Below are 22976 nucleotides of genomic sequence, written 5' to 3' on the forward strand. Positions count from 1 at the left end.
ACCTTCTTCAAATTTTTCTGCTCTTCCACTAAGAAAGCTCGCACAAACCGTCTCTCTCACTGCTCCTCCAGAGAAGGGGACGACACAGTATTGGTTCGATTTGGTAGCATAGCTGTAAGCAACTCTCTCTCTCTCTATCTCTAGACAAGGCTCGAATGTATCGTACTATTGGTTTTGACTAGTCACGTAACTAACCAGATTCTTAATGGCTACATGCATGCAGTGCAGCAAATTAAGACAGACATTATCTGAAGCTATGACGTGGCTGATTGTTATAACCGTTTGGTTAACTGTCTTAACGTGTACTGGAGAAAGCCAACAACCTCGTGCAATAGTTGCACAGGATGGGTCAGGAGATTTTACTACTATAACGGCTGCAATTTTTGCATCCCCAAACCATAGTGTAGAGCCATACTACATAAAAATAAAAAACGGAACTTACCATGAATACGTTCAAATTGAAAAATGGAAGACCAATATATTTCTAATCGGTGAAGGGACAGAAAATACAATAATAACAGGGAATAAGAGCTTTGGTGGTGATGGCATTCGGACATTATACACTGCAACAGTTAGTAAGTCGATCGATCTATGGTTTTTATTTACTCACTAATATATTACCTTATTTAGATTCCATAATTACTCACCATTGTGCTTTATTTTGATTTTTAAGGTGTCAAAGGGCAAGGCTTCGCAGCCCTAGACATTACTTTTAGGAATGAAGCTTGACCATGGAAGTATCAAGCCGTAGCATTAATGGCCGAAGCTGAATAGATTAGCTTCTATAGGTGTCGTTTCGAGGGATATCAGGATACCTTGTACACAAGAGCGGGCAAACAGTTTTATAGAGATTGTGAAGTATTGGGCACCATAGACTTTATATGTGGAGACGCAACTGCAGTGTTCCAAAACTCCATTATTGAAGTGCGCGCGCCAATTCCTGGACAGTTTAATACAATCACAGCACAGAAAAGAGAAGACGAGCAGGGTGAAGCAACTGGAATTGTGCTGCAAAATTGCACAATAAAAACAACACCAGAATTGGAGAAAATGGGTAAAAATGTTACAACGTATTTAGGGCGACCGTGGGGTAATTACTCAAGAACAGTGGTCATGCAAAGTGACATTGACCTTTTAATAAATCCAAACGGATGGATAGAGTTTACAAATGAAACCCTAATTCGCCCATATTATATGGAATACATGAACAGAGGAGAAGGTGCAAATACTATAGGACGTGTGAAGTGGGCAATCGTCACTAATGATCCAAAAATTGCATCGAATTTCACCGTTAGGAACTTCATAAACGGTGATAAATGGATTCCTTTCACTATTCCGTATTATTTAGATCTAGCTTAGGATGAATAGTTATACATGTATGGGTAAAAATTTATTCTTATTCGGTGTGTATATATCTAAATACATTATGTACGTATACAAAGCCTTTTGCTATATTTCTAGCTCGTTAAGTTTATTGATGAGTTGACTAACAATGGTAAAGACCTAATAAAGTAGGATTAAAGAGAGCTTTCTATTTTAAACATCATCTTTTTATTTGTTTTATTTTAAGGGAGTCAAATCCACACATTTTATGGGACAGGAATGGCAAAATTATTTAAGATGTCAGTTGCAAATTGTTTTCAAACAGGTTTCTCTCTATTCTTTTTGATACAGCAAAGCATCTTTTATTCGATATAATTAGAACTCTAAAGATTAACATGATTTTGGGAATGAAAATTAGCATGATAACCCACAGATTTATGACCAAAATTGCATTCAAGTTCGTACAGTACGTACTACATACTCCCTTCGTTTCATATGATTTGGCATAGTTTGGAGTACAACGGCCAAAGTATTTAAATTTGACTGTGAATTTCAACATAAATCCTTCAAATTTTTGAAAATAAAATGTGCATGTCTGAAAACTACATAGAAAGAACTATAAAAAATAGTTAATAATTTAAAGTATTAAAAAAGCATTTAAGAAAAATATGGTCAAAAAAGAATATTTTGACTCTTGAGATAGTAATATACTTACATTCCATGAGTCCGAGTCACAATTTACAAGCACGGATGAATCCTATAAATCTATGTACGAGTCACATAACTCCTACATAGATCGGAATCACTCCTACAAGGCATAAACACATATTTAGTGTAAAACACTAGCGATTAAAGCTCAAACCCAATTAAAATGTAGTAAATTAGAGTGTAATAAGCGACTAAAATACATAATTATAGCCTATCATCAACGCCCCACACTTAAATCATTGTTCGTCCTCGAGCAATCAAACTACACTTTATATAGACACGACCTTTTTAAACAATTCTCCTAACTCATCACACCAAGAATATTTAAAATAGACTAAGCACAAGAGTGTAACCTCTTCACCTCAAGGTTTGACTCACAATTACGACGCATTATTCACAACTCACCCACTTACTCTAACATAGAGGTCACTAACATTACCTTTCCTTCATGAATCAAGTGCCCTCACACAACAGAAGAGAGTAGTTCCACACACAACACAAATTAAGAACAATTAGGAACTCAAGATAGAAAGAATTCACTCATTCTCAGAATAACATTCATATGCCACAAAAGATGCACATAGGCTTGCCCGTAGTGTACTACATACTCTACTAATCGAGCTCATTCAGTCTAAGATCAAGTAGGACTTTATGTGGTTGTAATGTAGGCTGCAAATCGGGTAGGATACATTTAGATATAATAGTGACTACATCTCCCTAAGCACTTTGATAAATACACTTTAACATTTAAAACCCCTCACATATGTCAAACCATTACTCCACCTTCACACCAATATATATTAACAACCCACTTCCTTAAGCATAAGTATATCACTAGCCACCACCATCTAGAATTATTTTTTCACAACAATACAACTAATTTTTTTTCTTTTCAATTCATGTGGCTCTTACTTTTTCAAAACAATGCACCTTTCTCCTTATTTCATTAGTTCCACTCAAAAGCCAACCCAACCATCCCACACTTTAACTTTTACACAGTTCATAATAATTCAAGTGCTCATGAGAGGTGAAAATGTTCAAATAGATGGTTAATTCAAACAAATGGGTAAGGCTTGTAATGTGGTTGCCAAAGAAACAGGATTACAGGATCAAAGGGGTTAACTATGATACATAACAATTAGGCGGGTAAAATATATATATGGCTCAACAAAGAAACGCCTATATCATTTCCAAGACTGAACAAAACTACTATTTTGCTTTGCAAACACACGGGGCAAGTTCTAGACATCAAATGCAATGCACAAAATAACACAAAACCTTACACACACATGGCACATAACTCACTCAGGATTGGACTCATCAAGACACTTTAGTCAAAGAAGTTAATCAAAGTTAAGATCCTACAATTTAAGGTACTTATACAAGAATCAAAAACTGAGCTTAAGCGTCACCACCAAAGTACTCACTATTCTCAAGGCATAACAAAGTTAAAAGATATTGCTTCAATTCAAAATATAACACAAGTTTTCCTACTTCTAACAAAATAAAAACTAACTATACCCGGTTCAAAAAAATCCTCGGAAAAGAACCGCGGCACAAAGAAAAACCAAGGGGGAATTGCTACTCTACCTACAAAAAAAATCTTTTTGTCCTTTTTCTTTAGACTTAAATACCTCAAGAAAACTGTCTAGGAGATCCATCGTCGGGAAAAGTCCAATTTTCTATATTTTTTTAACAAAAATTCCTACACTAAGAACGAGTACTACAACTAAGCTAAGATAGCAAAGAAATCACATAGACAATCTCCTCACCCCACACTTAAAATTGTGCAATGTCCTCAATGCACACTGAAAATAATAATAGGGTAAAAGAGACTCCCTGATAGGCCAAAGGCCGAAGCATTAGCAGCTCACGGGAAACTCAGACTTCTCCCAGGTATGATCCCTTGTGCAGGTACCTCACACTCAGTTTCAAACACATGCTCGCTTTTGCACTCGCGTATGGCTTTGACTCCATGCTCATACTCCTACAAAACACAAAAAATAGTACTACAAAAAAATTAACACAATTAAAGAAAATAAAACAAAAGTAAAAAGAAAAAATAGAATTGGGGTGTCTCCCAACAAGCGCTTGATTTAATGTCGCGGCACGACGCCATCACTTTCACCTCTTTTCCTTCCACTTTGAGGATATAAATTGTGCCCCTAATTTTGCATCAATTTTTCTGTCACGCTCTTGGGGTGGTGGTGAGAAAATAAAGGAACCAAGCAAATAATATCGCATCTTGCACTTCTTGGCTTTTAAGTGAGTGATGTCATTTTGTCTCCTCGGCATCACATATTTCAAAATATATGCACTTTGTTCCCCATCCATTGACTCCTCTATATGCTCGAATGGATCAATTCTCATGTCACCAACCAAACACAATGTTGAAAAATGGTTTGAATGAGGTCCAATGCGCACCAAATCTAAAATCGCTTCACTTTTGACATCTTCACTTTTGCACACTTCGTCAACCTTGGCATTATTAATAATTTGGTCGAATAGTTGGGATTCCTCTTTTTGCTCCATAAATTGACCAGTATCCACAAAAATTAGTTGTAGGACATCAGAATTCTCAACCTTTTTATTCAATTGAGCCTGCAAGTCATGGATATCTGAGCCAAATTGGTCTATCTCTTGCCTGAGCTCAGCTCTTTCAGCTATCAGCTGTTCTATCATATTTGAAAGACCATCACGGAGAAACTCATGAGATTTTATCGGTTGAGCTTGTTCCTCTAGCCAAGATTGGATCACTATATCTGTTTCTTCTAAATTATCTTCTGGTGGGAACTCGCTCTCTTCAGCCACTTCCTCCGCCTCGGCCTTCATTCTCATGATTGTTGCACTAATTCTTTGTATAGCCTTTCGATTTTCATCTTGTTGCTCGACTACTTTCCTCATCATCATGTCATGTTGCTCGGCTACTCGCCTCATCATCATGTCATGTTGCTCGACTACTTGCCTTATTATGTCCAAAATACGAGTCATGTTTTCCATATCATCCACTTCCTTGCTCCTATCAAACTCATAAATATTATTAGAAACATTATAATAAGAATTCTGAGAAGGATAATAAGAATTAGGACAACCATCCCAATGGCCACCTTGACCGCCACACATATTAGAAATATTTCACCCATAAGATTGAAATTCACAATTTTGCCACAAGTGTGGTCCTTCACAATATGGACAAGGATCACCATAATAAGAATAACCAATATTCGACCAATTATCATTCCAATATGTCATATCAACAAAGATAATAAATATTAAACTAAAATAAAAATTTAAAGACTTGAATAGAAAAAAGAGTAAAAATCTAATCTAGTAGACTAGGTAATTTCTAAGTCCCCGACAACGGTGCCAAAAACTTGTTGCTCCCAAATGCACACGCAAGTATACGTGGTCGACAAGTAATATAGGATTATAAGTCTAGATATCGTACCCACAGGGACTTGTGATTAAATATCAACTAAATTAAACCAAACAATTAATCTATTCAAGTGAATCCTAACATATGAATATTTAACTAATGATAATCTAGAGTAGTAAACTAAGAGATTAAAGAAAACAAGTTGGCAAATTATAGAGACGAATTCAATGTGAGTAAATATTCTAGAGCTATGGGTTAGCTAACAATCCCGTTGAGTTTTCCATTTAAATCGTCTAATTAATTTATCTGGTTTATTGGTTGACAGGGTTAATATTGCTCGTAGCCTTCTCCCGAAGTACAACTCGCCTATTCAAGCTAACCTAACGCCTATATTCCTATGGAATCAGGATTAACAAGAACCATTAATAATTCCCCTATAGTAACCAAGCAAGGCGAATAGGTATATTCCTATCTAACCGCAAATCCGCTCCCCCTCAGAGTTAAGATCCTGCTCTACTCAATCTTATATGCAATCTAGAATTCCCTCTCCCGAGTTCAATCGTATATAGTATTTAATTGGTGATCAAGCAATCAAATAATTAAGTGCAAGATTGAATAAACAAACCAATATAATAAAATAATAAGAACAATTCAAGATTCAAACTACAACGTTCATGTAGCACCCAAAACTCTAGAACTAATAAACTATTAAACTAAAAGAAGAAAAGAGAAGAAAAACTAGTTAGCAGCCTCCTCCAAGCGTGGTTTGTGTTCCTCCACGTCTAAAGTGTGTCCCTGGGTCTAAGATGTGTCAAAAGTCCTCAAAATAGCATTTTTACATGTATTTATACCAAGTAGGGTCGGGCCCAGACGAAAACACCTTCTCCCGCGTGAATTAGGACAATCACTCTGCAAATCTTGTACAGCCGCACCGCACACAGCCTTGCATTTTTCTTGTCATGCCAGTTTTTACACTGATGCGTCGTACCCTGCAGCGCGGTAGTGAGAATTTACGAAAATACAAAACAAGAAAGTTGTAGCCCTTTCAAATAGATTTCCAACGATATATTGTGGAGCCCAAATAGAGCTCTAAGCAAAAAGTTTTGTGTATTTTATTAGACAATGCACGGTATGCCCGCTCGATTCTTCATTTCGTTCTTAACTATCATCCATTGATCCCCGAACACGATCCCGACTTAATTCCTTGGGCTTTTACTCAGACTTCAAAACTCCAAATCACTTGAATTCATTCCATAACTCCTACATAGATCGGAATCACTCATACAAGGCATAAAATACATATTCAGTGCAAAACACTAGCGATTAAAGCTCAAACTCAATTAAAGTGCAGTAAATTTGAGTGTAATAAGCGACTAAAATAAGTAATTATAACCTATCATCACTTATGCTACATTTTACTATCAAGCTAAATAATATAACTTTATTTTTTGTCTAGTATTGCTCTTATCGCTGCCTTTCGAAGCCTTGCTCCAGACCAGGCTTGCTATTTCTTTCGATTTCAACGCTAAGTCTTGCTTTTCATTTAATTTATTTATAATTTTGGGATCAAATTAGTTCGCTTGTATATAAACCACGTACAAAATTCAATAGTATCGTTTTATGGGTAATTCAATACAGAAGAGAAGAAAGCACTATCAAAGTTCCTGGATACATGTGACATGAATACAATGAAGAAGAAAACGACAACGGAAAAGAAGAGAAAAGTATATGTATCTAAACTTACCCAAAAATTAAGTATCAGTTAAACTGTTTTATATAAATGAGTACAAATTAATTGGGGGTGACCGAATTCATGAAATTTTTATTTTAAAAGAACCCTTTAAATCATTTCGTCAAATTTGTTACAATTATCCTTAGCAGAGAGGAAATCATAAAATTTATTAATTAATCCAATTTATTTATTAATTTGAATCTAAGTATAAAGGATATGTACATGATAAGTTAATGATCTTGTAGTATAACTTTTTAACCAAAAAATAGAATTTCAGTCAAAGTTAGAATTTAGAAGAACGCGGGTTACTGATAATTAAAAGAATATGTAGAAGAAAGTAATTTAGAGTAACCAGAGTATAATCAGGAGAAAAACAAGTGAATCAAAGTATATTCCAATTGTGTCTTGTGTTTACAAGTGACCAGATACCTCCCTTTTATAAGTATCTTGAAGATATGCATTTCCTCCAAATCATAATGAGGCTATTATGAATAATTAAAGACATTGAATGCTACGTTACACAATCATTATAATCAATACAAATTCTCTAACGTATCCAGTATTTAATGCCTGTCGAATTTCGTATCTGCGCTCTTTATTATGGTAAGATCCATTCCTTTTGATAAATGATTTAAATAGGTACGGGCGCTGAATCCTTCAAATGTCCTCCCGTGCCTCTTCCTTTGCCTTTGCTCGTTTCTACTGCTGCCCGTGCCTCTTGACTAATTATAATTCTTTGACTATTTGACCAGTTCATGTGTCTCAACATGTCACTTGCATATATAAATGCAATTTTTCCCAATACAAATAGTCCCCCCACTTTCCATTTATTTATCAATTGAATATTTAGGAAGTGGATTTCATTAAAACGAGAATTTTTGTCACCATTAATGCTATGACAAAATTGACGCTTCAATTGTCACTTCCATTTAATATTTCGTACACGTATCAATTTTCCATTGGCTCTGCAATTTTTGCAGCCTTTTTCAATGTTTTTACGGTTCCACTATTAATGAAGTGCCAGTTATCATAATTATGTTCTTTCCACCTCCGCACTTTTACCTTTGGCGGTTGCTTATCGGTATAAATATAATTTTTTTTCCCTTGTCTTTTATCACATAAAGCTTATTGAACACTTATTTCTCCAAATCTCTGTTTACTTCTTCCTTGAATCATTCTTCTTTGATATGTCTTCTTCAAGCCCTAACCCTGAGAGAGTTTCCATTACTGACTCCTTCCCTAATGCCCCTGTTAGGCACAGAAGGGGAGGAAGACTTTGTAGTTTATGATCTACTCGAGGTGGTTCATCTATGCCTTCTTCTGGTTCTGGTCCTTCCTCTAGAACCAGAGGTTCCTTTTCTCACAAATCTTCTTCTAGGGGTAAAGACCATTCTGAACCTTTACGCAAAACTTTAGTAGATGAGATAGTCCCTTCAGAATTATTTTTTTACCATGACAGGGAATCTCTTAGAAACCAGGTTTCTGCATTAGATCATGTCGATGCTTACCCTACTCAAATTACAGAGGTTTTGACTCCTGTGGTTCGTAAGGACTGTCATTGGAGTAATGATTTTTCCATTATTATCCCTAATCCGAATAAGAGATTACCTCCTATTTAACTGGGTTCTCTTTTGTTTACACTTACCCTTTTACTTTAGGGTTTAGACCAGCAATCGACCCAGTCATTCTTGAATTTTGCCGTTTCTTCAATGTCTACTTGGGTCAAATTGGCCCAATCATATGGAGGGTTGTTGCCTGTTTAAGGCATTTAGCCACTAAAGCTGAAGATCCTTTTACTTTCCCTCACTTGATTCATCGTTACTCACCTAGGCTTTTTCGTAATAGGGTTTTTACACTAGTAGCCAGGAGTAAGAGGGTTTTGATAAGCCCTAAAGATGACAAGGATCGTGGTTGGTATGCCCGATTTGTTGCTGCCCCCACTGTTGGTTAGTGGGTGAAGATAATGTTCCTTTCCCTAAGAAGTGGAATTTTGCACGTAGGTCTTTTATCCCTCTCGTACCTTCTTCTTTCAAGTTTATCAGCTTTTCTAATTTTACCCCCCATTTTTAGCAACCATGGCAGTTGTGGGGGATGTTCCCAATTTCCGTGGTTGGGTAGATAAATTGCTAAAAATCGCGCCAATGGACGGTAGATCTTGGAAAGCACTTTCTAACCGCTTTGTTTGGAAGGTAAAGACTTATGGTAAGAGTTCACATTTTGTTTTTTTCGTGCCTATATTCTCCTTTATTGTTTTAACTTTTATCCTTCTTTTTGTCAGGATTTGCTATTCGAGGGGTTACTGCTAAAGCAGTTGTAGCCTCTCGTGTCTTTTTGGGAACTCATACTCCTTCGGGAACCCGTATCTCTTTAGAGAGAGCCCGAGAAATAGTCTTGGGTTCCTCTTCTGCGAAAAGGAAGGCTGCTGAAGAGAAAACTTCTGAAGAAGAGGAAAATGAGAGTTCTTTGGTAACAAGGCCATGAGTTAGGAGACGCATCGTTTCCGATGACGAAGCTGAAGTTTTAATTTCTCTTACTGAACCTGTTGAAACCCTAATAATAATTCCTGATGATGACGTCACTCCCCACGATACTCGTGAGTCTATCGACCAACATTTTGTCAGTGGATTTGGTCGTGAAGATGTCGTGCCTGTTTTAGACGAAGTACCTTTATCTTCTTTTTCATTACCCGTGCCTGTGATTCCTTCTTTACTGGCCCCAACTATTTCCGTTCCTTTTTCTACTGCTCTTACCTCTTCTCCGGCTCCTCCTTTGACTATTCCCTCTCCTATAGTTCATCATACTGAAACGGGCTCTTCAAGTAGAAGTATCGCTATAAGGCGGGTAACTATTGAAATTCCTGCTAAGAACAGCCTTTTGAGAAAATCAGGTCAGGCGGATGTATGGCTGGAGCCTCTTATTGGCCCAATTGAAAAAACAAAGCTGGCGAGCCACAGTTCCTTGACTTTAATGAATGATATTGTGCATGCCACTCTGAAGGTATTTTCCTTCTCTCCCTTCTTTACTTTGCAAAATTTTTCATCTTTGAGATTCTTATTTCTTCTTCTTTTTTTAGGCTAATCTCATCGGCACAGAGTTGATGAAAAGAATTTCCCCTTTGGAGAAGATAGCACGCAACTCTCAATTGGAAGCAACCAATTGGAAGGGGCAATTTGAGAGTGCTCAGCTTGATATAGAGAGCTTACAAGAGAGCAAGAATAACTTAGGCAGCGAGTAAGGGCTTTAACTTCAGAATTGGCGGTTGCAAAAGCTTCTTCACACCAAGCAGAGAAAGACAAAGAGCGTCTCGAGTCCTCCTTCTCAGAGCAGCTATCTAAAGCTAGTGAAGAGACCAGAGAATTAAAGGCTCTTTTAAACCAAAAGGAAGTTTACACTGGGGAGCTTGTGCAAAATTTGACTCAAGCACAAGAAGACCTCAGAATCTCTGCTGATAAGGTGCGTGCTTTAGAATGCTCCCACGCCTCTCTTCAAGCTTCCCACAGCTCCGCCTTGGCTGAAAATGAAGAGCTAAAAAATGAGATCGCTGCTTGGGAAAAGGATTATGAGATCCTTGAAGAAAAATCTGTTGTTGAGTCAAGTTGGGCTTTCTTGAATTCCCGTCGTGATACCCTACTTGAAGCTGGCCAATAAAACTTCAACCTGGAGTTGGAGTTAGCTAAAATCAACGAAACCATTGAAAAGGCTCAACAAACTCAGGACTTCCCTTCTCCCGTGGATGAAGTTCCCGTGGCTGAAGCTCTCATGAATGTTGAAGCTGATACGGGTATCATGACTATTTCAAACCCGATCGAACCCGTTGTTGTAAGCCAAGTTGAAACCGCGCCTGCTGATGCACCTGCCCAAATTGAGCCTGCTGCTATTGACGTTCCTGCCTCAATACCACAAACTTCTCAGTGACCAGTTTTAATCATTCAAATGATTTTGTTTTTGTTTTGATTTTGGAAGATTGTAATCAAACCCTTAACTTCATTTGAGGGTTGATTTTAGAAACATCAGTCCCCAAGTCTTTTTATGGGGCAATCTAAACAATTTCGTAGTTTTATGACTAAGTTCGAACTTAGTCTTAGATTTTATTTTATTTTACATATTTAGAAGTTTTTTATCTTAAACTTCTGCTTGCTTTATTCTCGCCTTTATTTTTAATGACTTACAGAATAATTTGCATTTTTGTTTTCCGAAAAATGCTTATGTTAACCTCATGATTAATTTAAACATGAGTTTTATAAAAGAGGGCCCTTTTATATTCCAATATTTAATGAAGAAGACGTCTCAACATCATAATGGTATTATCATACGACAAAAGAAATAGGAATACATATGTTTCTCTGAAAATTTTTTGACAAGTTTTTATTTTTGAACCTTGTCTAGTTCTGAATAAAACTTTACATGTATTTGAATTACATCTATAACTTTCTCGTAACTGTTTTTCTTGTAACATATTTAAAAGAATAATAATAGCCACTGGGTTTTTCCTTATAACCCGTTTTAGTACATAGCCTTTACCCTAACTATAGTGAGGCTTTTCTTTTGCCTTAGCTCGTGGCTTTATGACTTTTACTCTGCACTTGACTCTTTCAGGCTTGATTTTTCCTTAATCTTCTTTGCCTTCTTTATACATATGTCCGTGTATATTATGTAGTCCCCCAAGTGTTTGAGTGTTGAAGTATGAAGCCTCGAGCACTTGATAGTTTCTCTAATTTGGTCCTTTTCCTAAAAAGGAAAAACATATGGGACTCGGAGGGATGATTATAGATGAAGACTGCATAACCTGTTTGCATTTCTATCAGAATAATTGTAACCTTAGGCCAAGAATTTTAGGTTACTCCATGTGCCTTACAAGTCGTGACTCATCATTTAGTATGGGTTAGCGTTTTGCCTATCATCTAAAATCGTTAGTAAAATTTTAACAATTCAAAAATGAAATTTAAAATAGTTATACCTGACCGTGGATTTTCCTTAGAAATAGTATCTCTTTAAATGAACAGCATTCCAATGCGAAGGTAGTAACTTGCCATCCATTGTCTCCAGTTCATATGCTCATTTTCCTGTAACATCACGCACTATGTAGGGTCCTTCCCATGTTGGACTTAATTTCCCTATGTTAGCTACCTTTGTAGACTGAAAAACTTTTTTAAGCACGAAGTCCCCAATTTTGAAGAACCTGAGGTGTGCTTTTCTATTGTAGTATTGTTCTATGACTTGCTTTTGTGCTGCCATTCTTATTAATGCAGCTTCTCTCCGCCCCTCGAGTAAATTTAGGTTGACCCACATCTCCTCGTCATTAGATTCTTTTATCGCCTGTGTGAACCATATACTTGGTTCCCCTATATAAACTGGAATTAAAGCCTCAGTTCCGTAAACCAATGAGAACAGTGTTTCTCCTGTATTTGTTTTTGCAATTGTGCGATATGACCATAAAACTCCAGGTAACACTTCAGGCCAGTTTCCTTTTGATTCCTCTAGTCGTTTCTTTAAATTGTTGATAATGACTTTGTTCATTGATTCTGCCTTTCCATTACCCACCGGATGATAGGGTGTTGACGTAATTCTTTTAATTTGCCAGCTTTGAAAAAATTCTGTGATCTGAGCTCCAACAAACTGAGGACCATTATCACATACGATCTCCTTTGGTACGTCGAATCGACATATGATATTCCGCCAAATAAAGTCTCTGACTTCCTTTTCTCGCACCTGTTTGAATGCACCTGCCTTTACCCATTTAGTAAAATAATCAGTGAGAACAAGCAAAAAATTTACCTGTCCTTTTGCTTGCGGTAATGGACCTACGATATCCATTCTCCATTTCATAAATGGCCATGGCGCAATGAACGGATGTAATAATTCCGCAGGTCTATGCATATTGTTACCGTACCTCTAGCATTTATCACATTTGGCCATGAAACTTTCTGCCTCCTCTTCCATTTTAGGCCAGTAATAACCTGCCCTAATTAAAGTTCTTACTAGTGATCTTCCACCTGCGTGATTCCCGCAATGACCCTCGTGTATTTCTCTCATTACATACTCTTTTTGCGAAGGTCCAAGGCATCTTGCTAAGGGTCCACCGAACATTTTACGATATAGATTGCCTTGTTTTAAGCAGTACTGAGCGGCCTGCCTTAGAAGCGCATAAGTCTTTTTCTTGTCATCAGGGACGGTTCCATACTGCAAAAAGCAATAATTTCCTTCCTCCAATCCCAGGTTAATTTATTAAAATTTACCTCATTCGCATCAGGATTAAGAACTGCATGAAATAAATGTATCACTGAGGCATTTGCATCATTTTCCACGTCGGCTGCAGATGCGAGATTTGCTAGGGCGTCTGCTTCAAGATTTTCGTCCCTGGGTATTTGTCTAACTTTCGAATCTTGAAATTGTTTTATCAATTCCCGTACCTTTTCCAAGTACTGCTGCATCCTTGCTTCCATGGCTGTATAAGTCTCCAGCATTTGATTAACTACGAGTTGTGAATCACTCTTGATTATAATCTAATTTATGCCAAGTTCTCATGCCAGTTCTAAACCTGCAATCATAGCCTCATATTCTGCCTCATTATTAGTTATGGAATGACATTTAATAGCTTGCTGAATAGTTTCACCCATAGGTGGTACCAATACTACCCCCAAACCTGCTCCTCTCACATTAGATGAGCCATCAGTGAATAAAGTCCAAGTTCCTGGGTTAGCTCCATTGAACATTTGTAATTCTTTTTCTGTTTCTAACTGTATTTCCTGACTAAAATCAGCCACGAAATTAGCTAATACTTGTGATTTTATAGCAGTTCTAGGTTGGTATGTAATTTCGTATTCACTTAACTTTATTGCCCACTTAGCTAACCTACCTAATAATTCATGCTTATTTAATATGTTACGTAAAGGGTAGGTAGTTACCACAATAATAGGATGACACTGAAAGTAAGGTCTTAACTTTCTAGATTCCATGATTAACGCAAGTGCAAGTTTTTCTAACTGAGGATACCTCGTATCTACATCTAACAAAGATTTACTTACGTAATAGATAGGTGATTGTTTACCTTGTTCTTCTCGGACCAAAACAGCACTTACCGCCACCTCCGAAACAGGAAGGTAGAGGAGTAGCTTTACCCCAGCCTTTGGTTTTGCCAACAAAGGTGGATTTGATAAGTACGTTTTCAAGTTCCTAAGTGCTTGTTGACATTCCTCATTCCATTCAAAATGATCCTGCTTCTTAAGGGTTGAGAAGAATTTAAAACACTTTTCTGATGATTTAGAGATGAATCTTCCCAAGGCCGCAATTCTCCCTGTTAATCTTTGAACTTATTTCTTGCTTGAAAGTATGTCAGGAATTTCCTCAATGGCTTTAATCTGTGCAAGATTTACTTCAATTCCACGGTTAGAAACAAGAAAACCCAAAAACTTGCCTGATGCAACTCTAAATACACATTTTTCGGGATTTAACTTCATATTAAATTTGCGCAAAATTGAAAATGTGTCAGATAAGTGTGATATGTAATTTTTTGAGTACTGAGGTTTAACAAGCATATCATCTATATATACCTCAATTGTCTTTCCTAAATATTCCTGAAATATTTTGGTAACTAACCTCTGATACGTTGCACCTGCATTCTTTAGACCAAAGGGCATTACTTTATAACAGTAAGCCCCCCTGTCTGTTATGAATGAAGTTTTTTCTTCATCTGCCGGATCCATTTTAATCTAATTATAACCTGAATATACATCTAAAAACTTAACAATTCGTGACCTGCAGTTGCATCAATCAATTGATCTATGTGTGGTAGTGGAAAATAATCCTTAAGGCAGGCTTTGTTAAGATCTGTATAATCTACACAAACCTGCCACTTACCGTTTTTCTTTGGAACCACAACAGTATTGGCTAACCAGTTAAAATATTTTACCTCTCGAATGGAACCAATTTTTAGCAATTTTGGACTTCTTCTTGAATCACCTGATTCTTGAAAGTTCCCTGCTTTCTTTTCTTTTGCTTCACAAGAGGATATGACGGATCTTCATTTAGTTTATGAGTCATCACCTCCGGTGGTATTCCTGTCATGTCGGAGTGGACCAAGCGAAGCAGTCCATGTTAGTTTTCAAAAATTTAATTAACTTACCTTTCATTCCTTGGTCAAGATTAGCTCCGACATAGACTTTTTTATCAGGCCTTTGAGCGAATAACACGATAAGTTCTAATTCCTCTATCGTTGTTTTGATATATTCATTATCTCCTGGTTCTTGAATGGTATCAGACCTTGAGTCCACATCTGTTCGCCCTTGTTCAGTTGAGGTTTGTGTTGTGATGTCCTCAACTGTCTTCTGTGATTGCTATTTGACTCCACTTCTCGTGCTTGTATCTGCAATGGAGTTAATAGCCCTGGATGTATGTTGATCTCCGCGAATTTGACAAATTCCCCATGGCGATGGAAATTTGATAACTTGATGCAAGGTTGAAGGAACAACATCCAATTCATGGATCCATGGTCTCCCCAGAATCATGTTGTAAGCCGTCTCCATGTCTACTACCTGGAACTTTGTATCTTTGACGACCCTTTCAGCAAAAGTGGTGAGTGTTACCTCTCCTTTTGAGACGACACTGGAATTATCAAATCCAGATAGAGTATGCGCCTTTGGTATTACTCCATCTTCAGCTTGCATCTCACGTAGCACTCTTAGCAAAATAATGTTCACGGAACTACCTGGATCAATCAAAACTCGTTTTACATTAGTATCATGCATAATTAAAGATATTACCAGTGCATCGTTATGAGGGATTAATACGCCATATGTATCTGTATCATTGAATGTAATATTGCCTTCTTCTAGAACATGCCGCACTCGTTTCCCTTGGGTAATAGTTACTTTGGAAGTTTTGTTAGCTGCAGTATATGACACACCATTGATGTCTTCACCCCCACTTATAACGTTAATAGTTCTTTTGGGAGAAGGTGGTTTTGGAGGCTCCTTCCTGTTCTTCATATAAGCTTGCTTGCCTTTCTCGCTGAACAACTCAGTAAGATATCCTTGTTTTAATAACTTTCGCAGCAGCTTGAACTGAACCGGGGCTATCAACGTGAACGAGAGAAAAACAATGATCAACTTCACTTTGTAAAAATCTGCAATATGTTATTTTATGCCCATGATCATTATGGAACTCGCACCAATGGTCAAGGTTGCACATGTTTGGATTCGATCTCATTTCCTTTGGCCATCGAACCTTATCTCCCATGATTTTCAAAGCAGCTACGAGCTCAGAGGTGCTGACGTTGAAGTTGTAACCTCCGAATCTCGCTTTTAAATTTCTATCACCATCCCGTGATTCATAGTTGTTTCGCTCGTTCCTAAATCTTGACGAAGAATCTGATTCTCTGTTTCTTGATCTATGATTGTGCCTTTGATTATCCTGTTTTGGCCGCGCATCTTTCCCTGCAGGTCCCATATAGGGCTCGTACCTATTTTACCGGATCTTTTTTCGTTCTCTGCACGTCTTGAACGTATACTTTCTTCTTTTTGAGATCGGGGAACAGTATCTTCCTCAATCCTCAACTTCGTGCTATACCTGTTATAAATATCATTCCATGTTGTAGCTGGGAATTCTCGAAGGCTTTCCTTGAGTCTCCTCATAGCTTCCGAGATTTTTTCATTTAAATTGCTTGTGAAAGCTATAGCTGCCCAGTTATCAGGTACACGTGGCAATGTCATTCTTTTGCGTTGAAATCTATCCACGAATTCTCTAAGCAATTCTGAATCTCCTTGCTTAATTTTGAAAATATCCTCCATTCTTTTTTTTACTTTTTGGGCTCCCGAGTGTGCTTTGATGAAAGAATCTGCAAGCTCAGCAAAAGAGTTTATAGAATTTTCAGGTAAAAGCGAATACCATGTTAGTGCTCCTTTGGTGAGTGTTTCACCAAATTTCTTGACTAATACCGATTCGATCTCCTGCTTAGTCAAATCATTACCTTTTACGCCCGTTGTGAATGCAGTCACGTGGTCTCGTGGGCCTGTCGTTCCATCATACTTTGGAATATCAGGCATTTTGAACTTTTTTGGAATTGGGAGTGGGGCAGCACTCAGCTTCCAGGGTTGTTGCGAATATCTGTCCATGTCTACCCCTTTGATTATGGGCGACACCCTGATTATCTACTCTATGCGTTCACTTTGCTCCTTGAGCTGTTTCTGCAAGGTTAGTACTAAATTTTGTAAATCAGAATTAATTACATTACCTGGTTCTCTCTCCTGCGGTTTACTGGGAGCTCCACCGCTGCCTGAGTTAACAAGTCCGGAACGAGTTTTTTCTATAGTGTTATTATTTGGAGAAGGTGTGGGTGTTGCGACAGGTAACTGGTTAACAAGCACCTCAACAGCTTTGTTGACCTGAGCAGTAATTAATTTCTTCAAAGCTTCATCAACAGCTTCAGCATTTTCAAATTGAGCATACTCGTTTATTTGAGATCCATCAGGAGTACCCTCACGAGATTGCCGTGGAGAGTCCTGCGGAGTAGGAACTTGAATGTTAATATTATGTGGGCCTCCCTGCCTTTGTTGGTTCTCTTGGTTTCCTGGGGTGTTGTCATTGTTATTCGACATAATTGATGTAACAAGGAAGGTCAAGTGAAAAGAAAATAGATTATCAGATTCCCGGTAACGGAACCAATTTGTTTAACCAAAAAATAGAATTTCAGTCAAAGTTAGAATTTAAAAGAACGCGGGTTACTGATAATCAAAAGAATATGTAGAAGAAAGTAATTTAGAGTAACCAAAGTATAAGCAGGAGAAAAACAAGTGAATCAAAGTATATTCCAATTGTGTTTTGTGTTTACAAGTGACCAGATACCTCCCTTTTATCGGTATCTTGAAGATATGCATTTCCTCCAAATCATAATGAGGCTATTATGAATAATTAAAAACATTGAATGCTACGTTACACAATCATTGTAATCAATACAAATTCTCTAATGTATTCAGTATTTAATGCCTGTTGAATTTCGTATCTGCGCTCTTTATTATGGTCAGATCCATTCCTTTTGATAAATGATTTAAATAGTTACGGGCGCTGAATCCTTCAAATGTCCTCCCGTGCCTCTTCCTTTGCCTTTGCTCGTTTCTACTGCTGTCCGTGACTCTTGACTAATTATAATTCTTTGACTATTTGACCAGTCCACGTGTCTCAACATGTCACTTGCATATATAAATGCAATTTTTCCCAATACAATACCTATTTGCAAAGAGTTGAGCACCATACAGATAAACTATAGACTAGCTTGAAACTGAAAACATAGTTATTTGATAAATTCACCAGCTTAGTTGTCGATTATGTTTGTTTCGACATAAGAAAATTTATAGACATTTTATTTGTCCTTTAACCTCACAATCCTACAAACTATGGTGCTCCTAAATATTTCACTAAATTATATAATAACTTCTTGTTGAAGAGGCCATAGAACATATAATACTTTTGTGCAATATATATGCATACGGCTAGAGAAGTTAACAAAAGAGGATTAAAAGGACTAAAAACAAAAAGGAAAATAAAGAAGATGGAAAAAAAATTCAGGATTTTCGGGAGTGGTCTTCCCACAGCATGCTTTCCCTTGACTTGGAATCTATTGGATTATACTGACCTGTAAACACCATAGAAAAGGAAAGGCAAAAAAGTAAATTATCAGTTTCTCTTTTCTTTACAATATATAGTTACTTACTTTATCTCTTTCATTTTAAGTGGCACTCGTTCTTTTTACTTTTTAGTACGTTACATATTTTTATATTTAAGATTTTTTAAATAAACTTCCTATGTCTCCTTAAACGACAAAATTATTTTAGTAGTTATACAAATATCATGACATGTTTAAGACCATAAATTTTTGAAAGAACTATGCGATCAAATATAATAGGTTTGCATAAAATGAAACGAGGAAATAAAAGTCAATTACGGATAATATTTTATATCAGACATTATTTTGTGACCGAGTAAATAACCTACTATAACTGTTAAAATTGCACTGATAGCTTAAAAACCTTTAACATTATCGGTTCATAAATATTATTTAAAACTTTTTGAAAAACAAAAGGATATGTTAAGGTGCTAGGAATAGATACCTGCCAGAAAATATTGTTGGTTGAATTCATTATAGGCCTGTGGTTGAGGCACAATAACTATAGAACCATTATTATTTTCTGTTCTTAATTTTTCAATATTCTGGACGTGATGATGTAAAGGATTATTCTTATTGTTATACGATGACCAAGATTCCACAGTGGAATTTTCATTTATATATAATAAGTTATTCTCATTCCTCTTATTAATACTCCATCCATTAATCAATCCTTGTGCTGTTGCTTCATATACCATGCCATTATTATTACTCCCTTGGCTAATTGGCATTTGCAGAATTTGTTGATATTGGGTTTTGTACAACTTGAGTTCCTCAAAAATCCTTTTGTACTCTCCATAAGGACCAAAAACTGGATCTTTTTGCCTGCAAAATGCTTCCCAGATTAGCGATTCGACGGCTTTTCTCCGATCATGATCTTCCTTTAGATTTTTCACTATTTTTGTGATGTTGCTGACACCAAAAACCTTATGTACTGCCTTGAATTCTCGGCTTTTTTCAGCTGGGAAATAAGGAGCTAATACGCATTTTTCTGTACATTTCTTTCTTTGATGTTTGCATGATGCACATGCAGCTGTTCCACTAGGCTTTTGCATCTTATATATATCAAACTGAATTCAATCAAAAAGATTTAAATTTAGTTTGATAGTGTGATTTAATTATATAATGATATGAGGGAAGATTACAAAAAGGTATTAAAGACTGCTTATATATGTAAATTGTTGTAAAGGTGCAAGAAGAAAATTTACATGTAGTTAGGAGCACGAAAAGATGGCCATAATAAAAGAATAGAATAAAAAGGACACTTGGTTGATATATAGGGTTGTATATAGGTAAATCACATGAATAGTAAGTGTCACCAAGTTATTTACATTTGAAAATTTGCAGATTAATCTTGATTATATACTAGTAAATTATTTCATAAACAAGATTCTTAGTTAGAGATCTCCTTTGCATGAGAGGAAGAAGTATACTAGGTTTCGTTTGTAAAATCTGATGACAGATGACTTTGCTAGGGAGGGAAAATTCTTCCATTCATTGGATACCATATGATAAATACAGTTAGTTAATTATAGGTGTCAAAAGATAATTCTGAACTTACTTTTCAATTAGACTTATCACCTAGAAATACAAAAGATAATTCTAGACTAGGGATAAAATCAAGCAATAATAATGGCGAAATTGGGAGCTCCGGACTCTGCAAATGCAAAGAAACAACGTAGCATCAACGCAATCCAAGGTATAACTGGATCTAACAATAGCATCCTCATCAAACACACCACAAAGGAGTAATTTAGTGTACATAGAGAGGGAAAGCAAGGTTAAAAGCTCGAGCAAGACATCCTGGGCTGACATGGAGGAAGAGGAAACCAGAGAAAATGAAAGCAAAGGTACGCAGTTGAATTCAAACACAAGCCCTAAATCATGGAGTAGTGTAGCTGGAGAAATTCCAAATACAGAGGGCTAGATCTGAGAAAAGCAGTAAAAAATCATGAGAATGTGAAAATAACATTGGATGACATTAAAGATGAGGTGAATTATGTTACAGACTGAAAAAGTCAGGTGTCATGCGGAATCTAGTAAAGCAAATCGTGAACGACGATAAATCAAATAACAAAAGAGAAATCTACCAAAAGAGACAAAAACATTAAACGTGGTTTGGTCAACTGACCTACATCCACGTACGGCGGAGATGAGCTATCCACTATATAAAAAGAGAGTACAAAATATCGAGAAAACAACCTCACGAAGAGGCAAACACATTGACACTTATCTCGTAAAGTTCTCCCCCTAAACACGACTCTCAAGCCCCTATGGCTACATTGTGGATGCTACTGAATGAGAAGGACGGATCTTCAATTTATAGAACTCCAAACCTTTTCCTACAAGAAAAAGAACTAGCCAAATATGAGAGATTGTTAATTTCCTTCTATAAGAAGGAAAACCCAATTAAGGTAAACATGTTGCCCTTTACTTCAACAAATAGGAAAATCAAATATGGTAAGAAAATTATGGCAAAAACCTAACAATTCTCCCCCTTTGGCCTGACTTTTCTAACAAAATAAACTTGATCCACCTTCTTCACATAGCCTTCAACAAGTCGCATCTCCAAATCTCCACCAAGAAGTTTTTCTTAACATGCGTAGCACACCGGTCAAATTTCTCAGACAAAAAACACGATTATCGTCAAATATGTTGCGGCTAGAACTGAACCCGCCAAGATGAACCTGTCATGAACCTCGCTCTAATACCACTTGTTAGGACCGAAAAAGTCAGGTATCATGCAGAATCTAGTAAAGTAAACCGTGAACGATGATAAATCAAATAACAAAAGAGAAATCTACCAAAAGAGACAAACATTTAACATGGTTCGGTCAACTGACCTACATCCACGGCGGAGATGAGCAATCCACTATATAAAAAGAGAGTACAAAATATCGAGAGAACAACCTCACGAAGAGGCAAACACAAGTTAACACACTAACACTTGTCTCGTAAAGTTCTCCCCCTAAACACGACTCTCAAGTCCCTATGGCTACATTGTCGATGCTACTGAATGAGAAGGACGGATCTTCAATTTATAGAATTCCAAACCTTTTCCTACAAGAAAAAGGACTAGTCAAATATGGGAGATTTGTAATTTCCTTCTACAAGAAGGAAAACCCAATTAAGGTAAACATGTTGTTTTTCCTTCAACAAATAGGAAAACTAAATATAGTAAAAAAAATTATGGCAAACACCTAACAAATTATTGGGCATCGGCTGTAGTATGCTATGTCCTAGGTTCCAGTCCTCCACAGCTAGTAATGGATGGTTATTTTAGGAGGATATGGGACAAATTAAGAATTGATAAAGTTGTATAATTTAGTAGAGGGGTATTCATTGTGCGGTTTCATGATATGGAGGATAGAAATAGAGTAGTTGAAGAGGGAGTTCAAATGTTCGATAGAAAGCCAGTCATAGGTAAAGCATGGAAACCAGATATGGACCTCACTAAAACTCAAATGGAGAAGATACCTGTGTGGGTAAGATTATTGGATCTAGATATCAAGTATTGGGACAAAACAACACTGACTAAGATAGCAGGGCTGATTGGTCAACCTCTCAAAGCAGGTAGTGCAACTACACAAAGGGAAAGATTAACATATGCTAGAGTATTAGTGGAGATTGAGTTGAACCAAACATACCCTACAACAATAATGTTTGAGAATGAATATGAGAAAATAGTGGAGCAAAATGTTGTCTATGACTGGGAACCTGTACTATGTGGAAAATGTGGTAATTATGGGCATGAAATGAAAGAGTGTAGGAAATTCCTTAAAGAAGAAAAGGAGAAGCAGAAGGTACCAGCAGGAAACAAAGATCACCAGGAATAGGGGAATGAAAATAGTAAGGAAATCAATAATGAAAATAAGAAAGAAGTAGAGGCAAGGGCCAAAAATGATGCAGGAAAAGGGGTAAACCAGTACAAACAAGTAACATACAAGCAAGATAATCAACAAGGATTCAAGACTGGCAAACACGTAGCTAAAAGGGTGATAGTGTAGAATGCAACTATAAAGCTAAGAAACACTTTCTCTAGCATAATGGAGAAACAATTAATAGAAGAAAAGAACAAGAACTCAGGAGAACCTAGCTCTTCTATCCCTGAAGGAGTGCAAGGTGCAAGGGAGCTCAGACTTGGCAGGGGTGGGGGCATCCCCTATCCTAATGGATAATAT

General features: G+C 36.8%; 3 protein-coding genes across 3 annotated transcripts; 2 read left to right on the top strand and 1 right to left on the bottom strand.

Moving 5' to 3' along the window:
* The first annotated feature begins 205 nt into the window (after positions 1-205).
* Positions 206-1359, top strand: LOC104221163 (pectinesterase/pectinesterase inhibitor PPE8B-like). The gene is made up of 2 exons (XM_070148193.1): positions 206-571; positions 811-1359. Exons 1-2 carry the CDS (start codon positions 206-208, stop codon positions 1357-1359), a joined length of 915 nt encoding a protein of 304 aa, XP_070004294.1.
* Positions 1360-17999: 16640 nt separating this feature from the next.
* Positions 18000-19908, bottom strand: LOC104221162 (LOB domain-containing protein 2-like). Its single transcript, XM_009772158.2, has 2 exons — positions 19241-19908; positions 18000-18765 (listed from the first exon to the last, which is right to left on the bottom strand). The coding sequence occupies exons 1-2, from the start codon at positions 19848-19850 to the stop codon at positions 18695-18697; spliced, it is 681 nt and encodes a 226-aa protein (XP_009770460.1). The 5' UTR covers positions 19851-19908; the 3' UTR covers positions 18000-18694.
* Positions 19909-22154: 2246 nt separating this feature from the next.
* LOC138870392 (uncharacterized) lies at positions 22155-22631 on the top strand. The gene has a single exon (XM_070148194.1). It carries the CDS (start codon positions 22155-22157, stop codon positions 22629-22631), a length of 477 nt encoding a protein of 158 aa, XP_070004295.1.
* The last annotated feature ends 345 nt before the right edge of the window (positions 22632-22976 follow it).

The sequence above is a fragment of the Nicotiana sylvestris genome, chromosome 6 (genome assembly GCF_000393655.2).
Source record: "Nicotiana sylvestris chromosome 6, ASM39365v2, whole genome shotgun sequence".
Classification (NCBI taxonomy): Eukaryota; Viridiplantae; Streptophyta; class Magnoliopsida; order Solanales; family Solanaceae; genus Nicotiana; species Nicotiana sylvestris.